At 35.0% G+C, this 12268-nt stretch overlaps 2 protein-coding genes across 5 annotated transcripts; both read right to left on the bottom strand.

Moving 5' to 3' along the window:
• Positions 1 to 530: 530 nt before the first annotated feature.
• Positions 531 to 5626, bottom strand: LOC110687484 (microtubule-associated protein 70-5-like). Its single transcript, XM_021864141.1, has 10 exons — positions 5083 to 5626; positions 3189 to 3274; positions 3007 to 3072; positions 2716 to 2886; positions 2303 to 2629; positions 1921 to 2067; positions 1771 to 1842; positions 1167 to 1682; positions 939 to 1087; positions 531 to 800 (listed from the first exon to the last, which is right to left on the bottom strand). Exons 1-10 carry the CDS (start codon positions 5174 to 5176, stop codon positions 785 to 787), a joined length of 1644 nt encoding a protein of 547 aa, XP_021719833.1. The 5' UTR covers positions 5177 to 5626; the 3' UTR covers positions 531 to 784.
• A 1401-nt stretch (positions 5627 to 7027) lies between these two features.
• Positions 7028 to 10277, bottom strand: LOC110687483 (two-pore potassium channel 1-like). 4 transcript variants are annotated; one of them, XM_021864138.1, is made up of 4 exons: positions 9998 to 10277; positions 9556 to 9697; positions 7897 to 8934; positions 7028 to 7612 (listed from the first exon to the last, which is right to left on the bottom strand). In XM_021864138.1, the coding sequence occupies exons 3-4, from the start codon at positions 8832 to 8834 to the stop codon at positions 7468 to 7470; spliced, it is 1083 nt and encodes a 360-aa protein (XP_021719830.1). In that variant the 5' UTR covers positions 8835 to 8934; positions 9556 to 9697; positions 9998 to 10277; the 3' UTR covers positions 7028 to 7467. The 4 variants fall into 4 exon arrangements, with proteins under 4 accessions (XP_021719830.1, XP_021719828.1, XP_021719829.1 ...); XM_021864136.1 differs by having other exon boundaries at positions 7897 to 8866; XM_021864137.1 differs by having other exon boundaries at positions 7897 to 8866; positions 9556 to 9639.
• Between the last annotated feature and the right edge of the window lie 1991 nt (positions 10278 to 12268).

The raw sequence follows: 12268 nt of genomic DNA, 5'->3' as shown, positions 1-12268 counted from the left end.
TTGACTTTCTAGGGCTAATATCACTTTTTATTTTTATTTTTATTTTGATGTTCTATGGCCGTTTTATTCCTCCCTTCCTGCCATTCAATACTCAGTGACTTAGAAAGAGGTTGTATTGTTTATCAATTCAGTGGACAAAGCATTTGTCTCTAAATCATAGAGCTCAGACAGGAAACTTATACACCATGGCATGTAATGTAATCTCACTCCTGAAGGTCTTAGGTTAGAGACTTCTTTTTTTAGCTGTTCTCCTAGTAAGAGCCAGCAGGCTTAAGAAACCCTTGACTAGTTTTGTGAGAAATCTGAGAACATATTTGAGGTGAAGCTGACTGGCTGTGTGTTCATGTATGCGTATGTGTATCGTCACTCTATCAGAAATCATAAAATCACTCAAATTTTAGATTGTTTAGAGCCTTGCTTGGATAGGAGCCTCAGGCACTATGATGTTGCACCAAGTTTATCTTTGCATTTCCTTCTTTTTCCAATAGATTATTGATCTGAATTTAGGGGAATGGAATAAGCTTCAGGAATAAAGTAACATGTACTTGTATTTCTGATATGCTAACGTTCATAAAATCAAAATTCACAAAATCATATTGTTTGAGTTGCTTCTCAGCTATCAATCTATACAAAATTAACATGTGAGGCTAGCTGTTGTGAGTTGCAACTCAATAACATTCTTCACAAAACATGTACACACCGAGGAAAAAAAAAAAAGCACAGGAGAATCCCCATCCCTTAAACTTCTTGAGCTCAAAGAGTTTCTAAACTGATTCAATCCTGATTAAGATTTTGTGACCCTGCAAAATCATCAGAAATTCATGAATTTATGACAAATATTAGAATTACATATTGCTAAGTGAGTTGACGCTATGCACATGACCTTTTGAGAGTAATCAAATACGAAGTAAAAGAGAAGCATGAAATTAAAGTATCACCGTTTAAGGAAAGCTTTGCTCCAATTTTTCTTGTTTTCATCCTTTGCAGCTGGTATAATTGCCTTTTGTCCGGCTGATGTTTCTTTCTTTGCTTTTCTTGCCTCCACTTCTATGGCTTTGGTCAGTGTATCAACCTTCTTCATGAGAATCTGTCAGGTAATTTCAGCTGGTAAACTTATTTTCTTCACAGTGAAGGAAAGACGTAACCTTATTTCAGCAAGATATTACCTTGATTTCTTCATCTTTGGAATTTAAGCCATCATCTTTTGCTTGACAAGTCTTCCGTAAATTGATAACTTCTTTTTGAAGCCTATCATATAAAAACCCTGAAACCGCATCTTCACTCCCTATTTCTTTGCTTTCCATTACCCCTTGAACTGCAGAATTACTATCCTTTGACAAATCAGTATTCACGACAGTATTTGCTATTGATTCTGAGTTTTCCTTTCCAAAACGGTCTGTATTGGTAGTCTTGGTTCCCCATAAGCTTCTCTTGGCTATATTTTCTTTTGAATTATGGTTCTCCAAACTATTTACTTTCTCCAACCAAGGTTGGTGAAGGGGAGAGCTCCTGCTGTTGATCACAGAACCTCTTGGCTGTGATGAAGATCTCTTCCTCGGTCCAGTATTGTTTGATACAAACCCCAGGATTCGATTAGAATTTGAGTTTTTTGGTGTGCTCTCATTGCTTGTAGCTTGCTTTAGGCCTTCTTCCAGAGTCTTCAGCCTCAGCTTGAATTTTTCCTGAGGTTGTAGTTCGGTCAAACACACCAATAATTAAGAATCATAGTTGGGAGGGTGGGGGGGTTATAATGCAAAGACGGGCATGTACCTTCAGCTGTGCTTCTGCCTTTGCAGTTCTTTCGGTCACAGTTAGTTTGTCTTTTAAACGCTGCATCTCAGCCTGAGAAGTAGCATAAATTTGTCATTGCTTAACTGGAATTAAATATTTGATAAGAGTTCCATGTTAGTATTTGCATACCTGCAGGACCCTACGCTCTTCCAGCCATTGCTTCACCGGCATTACCTTATCATTTTCGTCTTTCCATTCATTAGCAACAACAGTTGCCACCCTGTTTGCTGACACCCTAGCCCGTGAAAGTTCCCTCTCGAGAGTTCTCTTCTCTTCCTAAATATCACCCCAAGACAATTTTTGATTATTATTTACACCATTTAGTTACCTTGGGACAGGGCTAATTTATCCATCTTTACAGTTGAACATAAGGAGAGTTGAGAGCAATTTTCACCTAATCACCTCTAAGAAATACCAGTTAATTAAGTGCAAAGAAAAGTGAAAGCATGAAACAAAGGTGAGAAATATGATGCAATTTACAATACTCTTTTAGTCAGAATATCAGACTTACATTCAGCTCAGAGATTTTGCGTTTATATTCTCTAACAACATTAGCAGTAGCTCCACCTGCCAAAACAGCCTCCTCAAGTTCCTGAATGGTCTGGCTAAGCTTTTCAACCTCTACAACTTTCTGACGGTTGGTCTTTTCAAGTATTTTGTTCTCCTCCAGGCAGATTTCTATCTGTCTCCTTAACTCAAGGTTTTGGTTTTGTACATCCTCAACTATCAAAGCCCTTTCGAGGGCACTCCTCAAGATTTTCTCGGTCTCGAGAAGAGCTGTTTCTTTTGACTTTGTGAGACGCTCCATAGCTTTCTTATCCTCCAGTAAAGAGGCAATCTGCCAATAAAGAGAGATCTTAAAACTCAATAAACTATCTAGCAGTCAATCTGTTGATTCTGAAAATTATTTATATCAAGCAGTACCTCATTTTTGTACATTTTGATGTCAGCTTCAAGAGGAGCTAAGATCGAATCAATTGGTATATAATCATCATCCTTTTGGTTTGTGTGTAACCTCCTAAGGGCTGCTTCGGCTGCAAACTGTGCAGCCAAAGCGTCCTTTTTCTCATCAGCTAGTTTCTTCATCTCTAGATTCTGCATTTGATCAGTTCCCAATATACATTCATTTTCACTTATTTAGTTCTTTCACTCACTTCCTTGCACTTATATCAGTATATGAAACCTTTATTAACATCAGAAAGTAAGCATAAATACCTTTTGTTGCAGGGCATTCTCGGTTACTCTCAGTTTCTCATCCAACTTGTCATAATTTGTTTTGAGCTGTACAAGTGATAAAGTAAACAGAAAGGGAATGCATAATGCATATAGACTTAGCTGAAGATCATGGAAAACTATCACAGGAATAAAATCAAGAACATGACAAAATTTTCGGATACCTCATCTAGAGCCTTTTCCTTCTGTGCTTGAGTTGCTCGCAGGGCCTTGATCTCATTTTGTGCAGCACATAAATCATTATCTTTCTCTAAAGCCATGTTTAAAACCCAAAAAAAAATGTTGGAATTCAGACATAGCTAACCAAATACGTTGTCTTTTAAGGAAGTATAGAATAGGTTCTTATATAATCTGTCAAAAGCAATAGTTAGTTATTGACGACTTCATCTGCTGCATTGTTTATTCTTAATGCATCTTTAAACAGCGATTTCTGAGTTTCCTAGATACTTACATCTTAACAGACTCTTCTTATATTGCTATGAAACTTTAATGCATGTAGGCTATGTCTTGCATGATTTAATTAAGTTAAAGGTAATACACATCTTAGAAGTTCTGACACTGTTATTCAGGTGATTAATCAGGATCAGTTTGTTACAAATTCTGGTAGTGTGAAGTGATTGAAAAATGTGTGTATTACGCTTCACCTAATTAATGTCACTAAAAATAGAATTTTCTTCATCTACATAGGCAGAAATAACTACTTATTGAATGAGGAAATCACTTTTCATTTGTATAAAATTGATCTTGTACCTAAACTTGAATATTACCTGTAGTGTAGTGGCAAATGAAGTACTGAGATTTAGGAATGAGAGACGTGGTTCGACTCAAGACGAAAGGATTTAGGGATCAATTCTCATGACAAGCATGGGGTGGAACCCGTGGAGGGGTGGAGGTTGGGGGCTGGACGGGCCTATTGGATATTCATGCTTGGGCCCGCGTACCAGCCCCCCACCCCAAAAAAAAAAAATGGCTAATGAAGTATCAAGCAGGTTAGATGATATATCAGATCATACTAGTTAAAATGCTATGGAGGGGTCACACAATCACATTCTCATCATTCTTTGCCAAAGATATAAGCAATCCACCCCAAAACAAAATTACAAAACTTCTAGAAATGTCATTTGCTTCCACATTTGTCAAAGGAATTAAAATGGGGCTGGAATGGATCTCCTTCCCATATTCCCTTTTCATTATGAGATAAAGTTGGCAATGGCATCTGCGATCATAGCCCAACAGTGGACTATGGCCAATTTCTAGATTGTGATTTGCAAAGACTAACACGATATAACAGGATACAACCTAATTATTTGGCACATTATATGGGTCAATGCGCTTGGCATGACACAACCTATTGTGAGTTGTGCTACATAGATACAAAATGTGTTGCATACTTGCATGACTCAATCTAATTAAACCAAGTATTTGAGAGTTATGGTACATGGTTACATAGTGTACTCCGTACAATTTTATACTTTGTATTGTACTGTATTTGACTAGAAAAAAACATTGCTTTATAATGGGTTTGAAAAAAATCATTACTCTTAATGGCATAGAATTAATTAAATTTATTCAAATGTTGCACTTTAAATTAAGTGGTGGAAAAATTGTGAGAATAACACACATATTACAAAAAGTAATTTTTTTTAAAAAAGCATTTCATATCCTTCATAGTTGTAATAAGGGATATCCTCCATCGCACTTAGTAAATATTACTCCGTAATATTTTGTACAAGGGAAATTACTCTGTAGTAAATATTTTGTAACAAGGGAAATTACTCTATAGTAAATATCTTTTATTGTATTGGGGAGGTTTCTTAGATAAAAACCGTTGTAATTGTCAAAATCCCATATCTATAAGATGGGGTATATCGATATCCTCATCCCCTCTTTACCCAAATGCTCTTTTGTAAAAAAATTTATTACGACGTAAAATGAATTTTTTACACTAAAATAAATGTCTCATCTCGCTAATAACTTATGACAACAAAAGTTGTGTATATCAAACCCGACCCCCAAACTTATATAACAAGCAAATTAGGTTATGAATAGAAAACACACCTTTAAGCTGATTTTGCAAGTGGTTAAGCTCCAAGACAATAGGGTCAGGTTGAGGCTGAGAAATGAAGCTAAGGTCTTCCATTCCTAACATCATTGTATATAACTTGGAGAAAATAAATAATGTATGAAATATCAAATATGTAATGTGGAAGAGGGGGCTTAATATAGTTGGGTACAAACGGGGGTAGCTAAGGAGAAGTCCATGCTTTTAAGGAATTATAATTAATCGGTGGCACCAAATAATTCCTTAAAATCCTTTTCTTTCCCCTTCAAAACCTTCATTTTCCTTTCATAATCTATCCTTAATCACATTATAAGCCGTTAAACCCGCCTTAATTCCTCCTCTTATGATAGTAACCGTTACTACCCCCTTATGATATGCCATCGTATAATTCAATTCTCTCATCATTTCTTTTATCTTCTACTATCATATTCTAATACTGTTTGGATTCTTAAATTCTCGCAACTCAAACAACTTCCCTAATAATATTAGTATATTACCTTTGTTTTGAGAGAGTTACTCACTCCTACTCAATTTATCTTCATTTATTTACTCACTTCAAAAAAAATTTAGAGTTTGTGAATCTACATTTAAAAAGCGTTCTTAAGAACGTCTATGTGTCACGTAAACCCCTTATTACGCCACATCACTCACTCAATTTCTCATTACGCCACGTGGCTCTCCTTTAGCTTTCATTTGTTTCTCATTGTATGTCATACACTTATGATAAAAAAAAAAAAAAAAAAAGTTCTCCAAAAGATTTAAACATGCAACCTCTAATACTAGAACTGAGTGTCCTACCACCAAGTTAAGTGATATTTTATGTTATATTTTTTTAATACAAAATATTAATAGGTAGCGAATTAATATATGGATAACAAAATTAATTACAAGAAAATTGAGTCATAAATTAAAATGTATATTAATGATCAAACCCATGTAACGACCTTGGGCATTGTCTAGGCTCAAATACCAGTTATAATGTATGATATCAAACGTCATTAATGACATATTAATGTGTACACCATCTTGCAATAGTCTTTCAAGATTGATTAGAGTGTCTTATATTCACTTGATACTATTTGTGAACATGAGATATACAAAAATTGACTTATAACCCTACAATCGCGTTAGAGAGCCTCAATTTCGATTTGAGTTCAATCATTTTTTTTTAATCAAAAATCTTTATCCTCTCACGTGGGCCACTATATACCCTTCCCATTTCCAAATTTAGTGTAATTATCAGAAACGAAAGTTGCAAAATTATAATGGACTGTGAGTTATGACTAAGTTGATGACTAGAACATATATTTGCTTAAGCGCTAAACCTTCCTTAAACCATGCTTTGTTATTCAACCATTAAAATGACATTAAATCAAGGAATAATGAAGAATCCTTATGACTTTTTTTGGTTATTGATAGATTTTGTACTGAAGTGGCTTAAAAGTCAAATTAAGAAAAAAACAAATACATGAAAATTAAAATTCTCTTCATCTTTACTTGAAAGTATAAGTCATAAATGATGATGTATTTTGATTAAATTTACATTGAAGATAAGAACAACTGCTTTACTTAAGCCATTTGGCAAAGCTCTAACAGAAGTTTCCAATCTTACCAATAACATTAACATCCCCATTATATGTAATAGTGGCCCAAAACTATCTACATCAAATATTTAATGTGATTAAGAGTCAACAATGGGCTTTGATTAAGAAATTGGGCTTATGTGGCTAAACAAAGATTAATTATACTCTAAATAGAATTTAAGATAACCTAGAATTGAAAGGGACTTCTCCAATAATGGCGGTCAAGCTTGTTTCCTTTGTGCCTCTATTAGTGATATAGGTTAGGTAAAACTCGTATCACACTGATTATTAGCAATTAAGTCTTTTGTGTTTAATTATAATTGTATTGAATGCTGAATCATCAACTAACTAGATTGGTTGTAGTTGTAGAAGTTAGAAGAATGAGAACCCTTGAATTGGCTTGATTGTAAAATTTTAATTTTGATTATATTCAGGATATGAGTTGCCTGTTTGCAACTAGTCATCGTATGCATAACAAAGCCAAACGTCGAATATAACATTGACACCAGGCTACTAGCTTGCCAGCCCTGGAGTTATGTGTAAAAAAAAAAAAAAAAACCGAGCCATTAGGTAAGAATGGCAATTGGCAAAGAAGGCAACCATACACTAAGTAGATAATTACTGGTGTCTATCATGTATATAAAAGCTTCAGAAATCTTGCAGACAGCAGAAATACAGATATAAACTAGTTTCCAAAAGTATTGATTGTTTCGAAGATGCTACCTTTTCCCACAAGTATGGATATGCAAGAAAGATTTCTCTTGTGAATATATTCTGTTTTCATACCCTGCATGTAGATTAGCCTGAATTTATTATATCAGCTGTAGTCAGGGTTCCTGAATCATCCACATCTAAATTCCTGAAACACTCCATCAAAACGGTGACATCTTCAGCAGTGATCTTCTCCATCTCTTTTAGCTTCATTATAACGAACTCTGCAGCACTGTTATAGATAAATACAGTAATTGTTAATAGCAACATCAACTATATATACTTGACTTGCAAGCATCAGTAAGCTTGAATTGAAGCAAGGAAACTAGTATTAGTGACTTAACTAGGGTAGATTTAACCTACACATTAGATAGGGTGCTCTAGTATCAGTATAAGTTAGTCGAAATGGATTATAAATTTAAGAATAAAGTAATCAACTAAATTGAATAAAACATTTCTAGAGATTGAACACCTTAACTGAGATTAAGAACTTGCTCCAAGTAAGTAGTAACTCACCTCACGACGTTATCATTATCAAGGTCAGCTTCCTCAATATCAGCTAGTGTAAGCTTCCTGCTAAGAACCCAATCCAAAAAGGTCTTCTGCCTCCTCTCTGTATAAAGTTCAGTAAGGTAGAAAAAGAACTGAGCTAGACACATAGTGCTGCACAATATCCAAAATACAGCAAAAAGTCGGCTCTTTGCTGAGGCAAAGCTCTCATCCCCATAACCTAGAGTGGTGACTGTGGCACAAACACAATAGAAGGCATCAATCAGGTCCATTTCTTCGTGTAAGGTTAAGAACAATGTTCCTGCAGTCATAAGCGATAACAGAAGGATCGAGGCCATCACAAATTTGTATCTAGTCCTATTGGTTTCCACGGGCACCATTTCAAGTATCTCAGCAGAAGGTACGGCCTCCTCCTGAAGGTGAAAAGCCTTGACCACAAGCGCTTCATTCTTTTCAACGATGTATTCAGCTGCTCTACTAAGAATCATACCGACAACAGCCACCCCGCTGAAAACAAACAAGCTGGCAAGCAGCTTGGCCAGAGTGGTAGCAGGGACAAGATCTCCATATCCAACAGTGGTCATTGTGACAATACAGAAATAAAGGGCATCAACTACACCATTTGTTTTCTTTCCATCGAGCTGACCCCTAACTAAGACAAAGCAAATAGTTCCAGCACTAAGGTACAAGGCCAATGCTAGGAACACATGTAAAAGGACAGGTTTTTCATTGGGGCTACACGATGGTGGTGGAGGATTTGGATCATCATCATTATGAATGTTGATAATTGACTCTTTTGAGGGATTGTACTTGGTAAAAGGGGTGCTTTTGCTGCGCCGAAATCTTTTCCTTGTAAAAGCTTTGTTGACATCTCCGAATTTCTTTGCAGACTTAATGACAGAGCGCTCAAGTAGTGGGGATTTGGCAGTGTCTATTGGAACCATGTTCACTCACTCAAGCATTTGTTTCCAACAGCCTGTGGAACACATGTCATTAACTCATCAACAATGTCCTAGAATACGAGGGCCAGTTTGAGAGCTCCTACTGAATACAAAAACTGGACAGGGTCACTCATACAAGTTACAGCTGCATTTGCAGATTAACCCTGAAAAATGACTGAATCTAACATGCATATATACTACGTATGTATATCGATCCCAAATGTTCTTACAGCATTACAATTAGTAAAGAGATGTAAAACATGTTATAGTCCTCTCCTTTGTAGTTAATGCTAAAATTCTTTAACATCATTAAATCTTGTTAAACAAAATCCTACAGGAAAAGGATCTTATTACACTGTTACATTTGAATATGAATGTGCCTTGTACTCGTCATGCTCCAAAATTGGAGTGAGAAGAGGAAACAGGTTATGGACTCATATATATACACATCATTTACATGTATATATAAAATCCACTTCACAAGAATCCTCTCAGATTTCACACTTCAAGCTGATAGTATATAGTGCAAATATCTATGTGCATGTAGGAATTCTAAGAAGATCTTGATTTTGAATATGTTGGCAAGTGTGACTATTTATAATTTGACTTTCAGATCCATAGAAAATGGATATTCGAGTAAAAAAAAATACCTTTATCTAGATTAAGATGTCACATTATTAGTTCAAATTGCACTATCAAGGTGACATACAAGGATATATGTTACCTCAAAATGGATGTTTTAATCTTTAGCAATATATATAGTCAATCAATCTCCACGAGAAATTGTGCTGCTTTATACTCGCTCCTTCTGTTCCATTTTAATGTCATCAGGGGACATACTACAGTAGTATAATCTAATCTGAATTCTGAAACCAGGAAATTAACAAAATAAGCAGATACCACTATAGAAGGGATTGAAAGAATCTATAATAATCCTGTATTTTCCTGCTGCATACAGTAAATAAACCAACACTATAGGTGTGTGCTTGTGTCATTATTGATTTGGGATCTTCGGATATCATAACAAACACAAAAATAGGTATTTATCAGCTTGTTTACATTTTCTTTTGTAACATTCATGTACGCATAGCATGCACATAAGAAACACTGATATATATATATATATGAGTTGCATGAAATAAATGTAGGGGAAGAAAGATAATCACCTTATTAATGCTATTTGGAAAGATGAAAGAATTAATCTTTGTTTTGTACCCATAAGAAGCTTATTTCTTTACTCCATATTCTTTAAGTGTAAATGCCCAGAAATGTTAGAGAGAGATATATAAAGATCTGTAGTCCTATTATTGTCTTAGTGTTTCTGTTTTGTTCTCTTGTTATTGTTTTTGACTTTATAATTATATAAATTGTTATATTTTTGTGGGTATAAATTCTCCAAGTTGGAATTTTGTCAAACTTATGGGATCCCTCATAATTCATCCCTGCAAATTGGTGGCAGACAATGGGGAAGGGCTTGAATTTGAAAGATATGGAGTTGATTGTCATTCTCACATTAACTACAAAAACCATCATAATAATGTCATGTATTTCGTCTATATACGCCAATATGTCCAATATATTTTTGGCTCGCGATGTCAATTAGACTGTCTACTCTGGAATTTGTAAGTTGTGACCCATAAAAGCTGACGAGAGAGACAGGGACTCACAGAGAGAGAGAGAGGGAGAAGTAACACTAACGGCTTGGGATTGGAAAGGAATGAGGGTTGTCAGCGCCCAAATCGTACTTGACTATTTTTTTAAAAAAAAAAAAAATTGTCTCAAGACTACAAGAGACATGTTGGTGGGCAGAAAATATTTTATGCAACCGTTGTATATCCTACGTATAATGTTCGTGTCAAGTTTTTAAAATAATGTCCATAGACAACTCAAGGCCCTCTAACATCAAAGTTTATTAATTAAGAGGACCCTCTAGCCCAACATGTGAGTGTGTCTCAACCCATACATGAGCCCATTTATAGAGGATAAGTAGCCATGACATTCCTTGACTTGTTTTAGAGACAATCTATTGAAGCACATGACTTGATGGTCCAGCCCGTGCACAAATTCTTTTTTTTTTTTTGTTGTAATTTAGAGAGTCACAAGAGCTGACAAGAATCAATCCTAAAATTCTTAAATTAGAAAAAAAACTTTAACCATTTGAACTGAATTTTCAACTCTCGCATGCACAACTTCATTATGACTTTACGAGTAGTACTTTGTACCAATTGATAAATGGCATCTTTTATTAGATTGGGCTGCAAATTGGAAACCCAAATTATGTTTTTCTTGATAGGCCGTTGCCCACAATGACATTTCACAGTTGCCAATACAATCTGTTTATACAGTCGGAGAGAAAAACAGTGCACACTCCACTCCAATGAGCGCAGGAAATACAAACAAATTCCTCCGGTATGCTTTATATCCTTCAATTTATTTCTTATTTTTCTTTCATTTCAGAAGAATGAGCTCTTCAATATTGTGTAGTTGATGATGTCCGACAATTGGAATTCGGAATTCCCAATTGAATATTCAACTGGGGTATCTGACATTGCATTGTTAATAATCAAACCCATTCAAAGGTTTCTTCTTTAGTACAGTAGAATTATTTGATATGTAATGATCCATTGATCCCTATGTCTTCTTGAAATGGTAAACTATGCCTTAGAAAAATACTACATGTAAAGATTGGAAATTTTACTTCAGCCCTTTTTTGGTTGGTCTGGGAAACTAATTTCCGTTGAAAGTTGTATTTTTTGAGAAGTTATTTCCTCCTTAAATTGTTTGGTTATGACAAGGGAAGTTGAATTCCCATGAATTTGGTTGATCAAAGGAAGGTCTTGGTTATTTACTTCTTATATTGTGTGGGAAGGAAAGATGAATTGTCACTTTCACCTTTCCATTTTATTTTGTCAACCAAATAAGCTCTTATATTACACTACAGTTATATGAACTTTTGAAAGTCAAACTGATTAGACGTCTTAATTGGCCTGGGCAATAATGATCATGAACGAGCCAGCCCTCTGCCCCTGTCATCTTAGAAACAAAACCTTTTTTGTGTCCCCATGTATTGTGCGCTTTAGGGTGATTTCAAAGCATATTGTCATTGTACAATAGGAGATGATTTTAAGGGTAAATTGTTTAAAGGTAAAATTTTTAAAGGATAATATAATTACCTATACACATCATTTGGGTTTTTTTTTTATCCTCCTAAAGGGAACAACTTTATTACAGTAGTATAATACAATAAAAATAGGTGACTTATATTATATAGCCAGGTCATTTTTGATCATTTTTAGAATAATTTTATATTCACTTTGCAATATTTATTGTACACTCGCTTGTTTTTTGTAATACGGAGTATTCGTGAACAAAAACACGTGATGATACGATGCTTCTGAATGTTATGCCAATTATAAATGCTATGTATTTGGTTGCTA

This window comes from Chenopodium quinoa, unplaced genomic scaffold, assembly GCF_001683475.1.
Source record: "Chenopodium quinoa cultivar QQ74 unplaced genomic scaffold, ASM168347v1, whole genome shotgun sequence".
Classification (NCBI taxonomy): domain Eukaryota; kingdom Viridiplantae; phylum Streptophyta; class Magnoliopsida; order Caryophyllales; family Amaranthaceae; genus Chenopodium; species Chenopodium quinoa.
The sequence above is the reverse complement of the archived record's forward strand: the minus strand, read 5'-3'. Positions and strand labels throughout refer to the sequence as shown.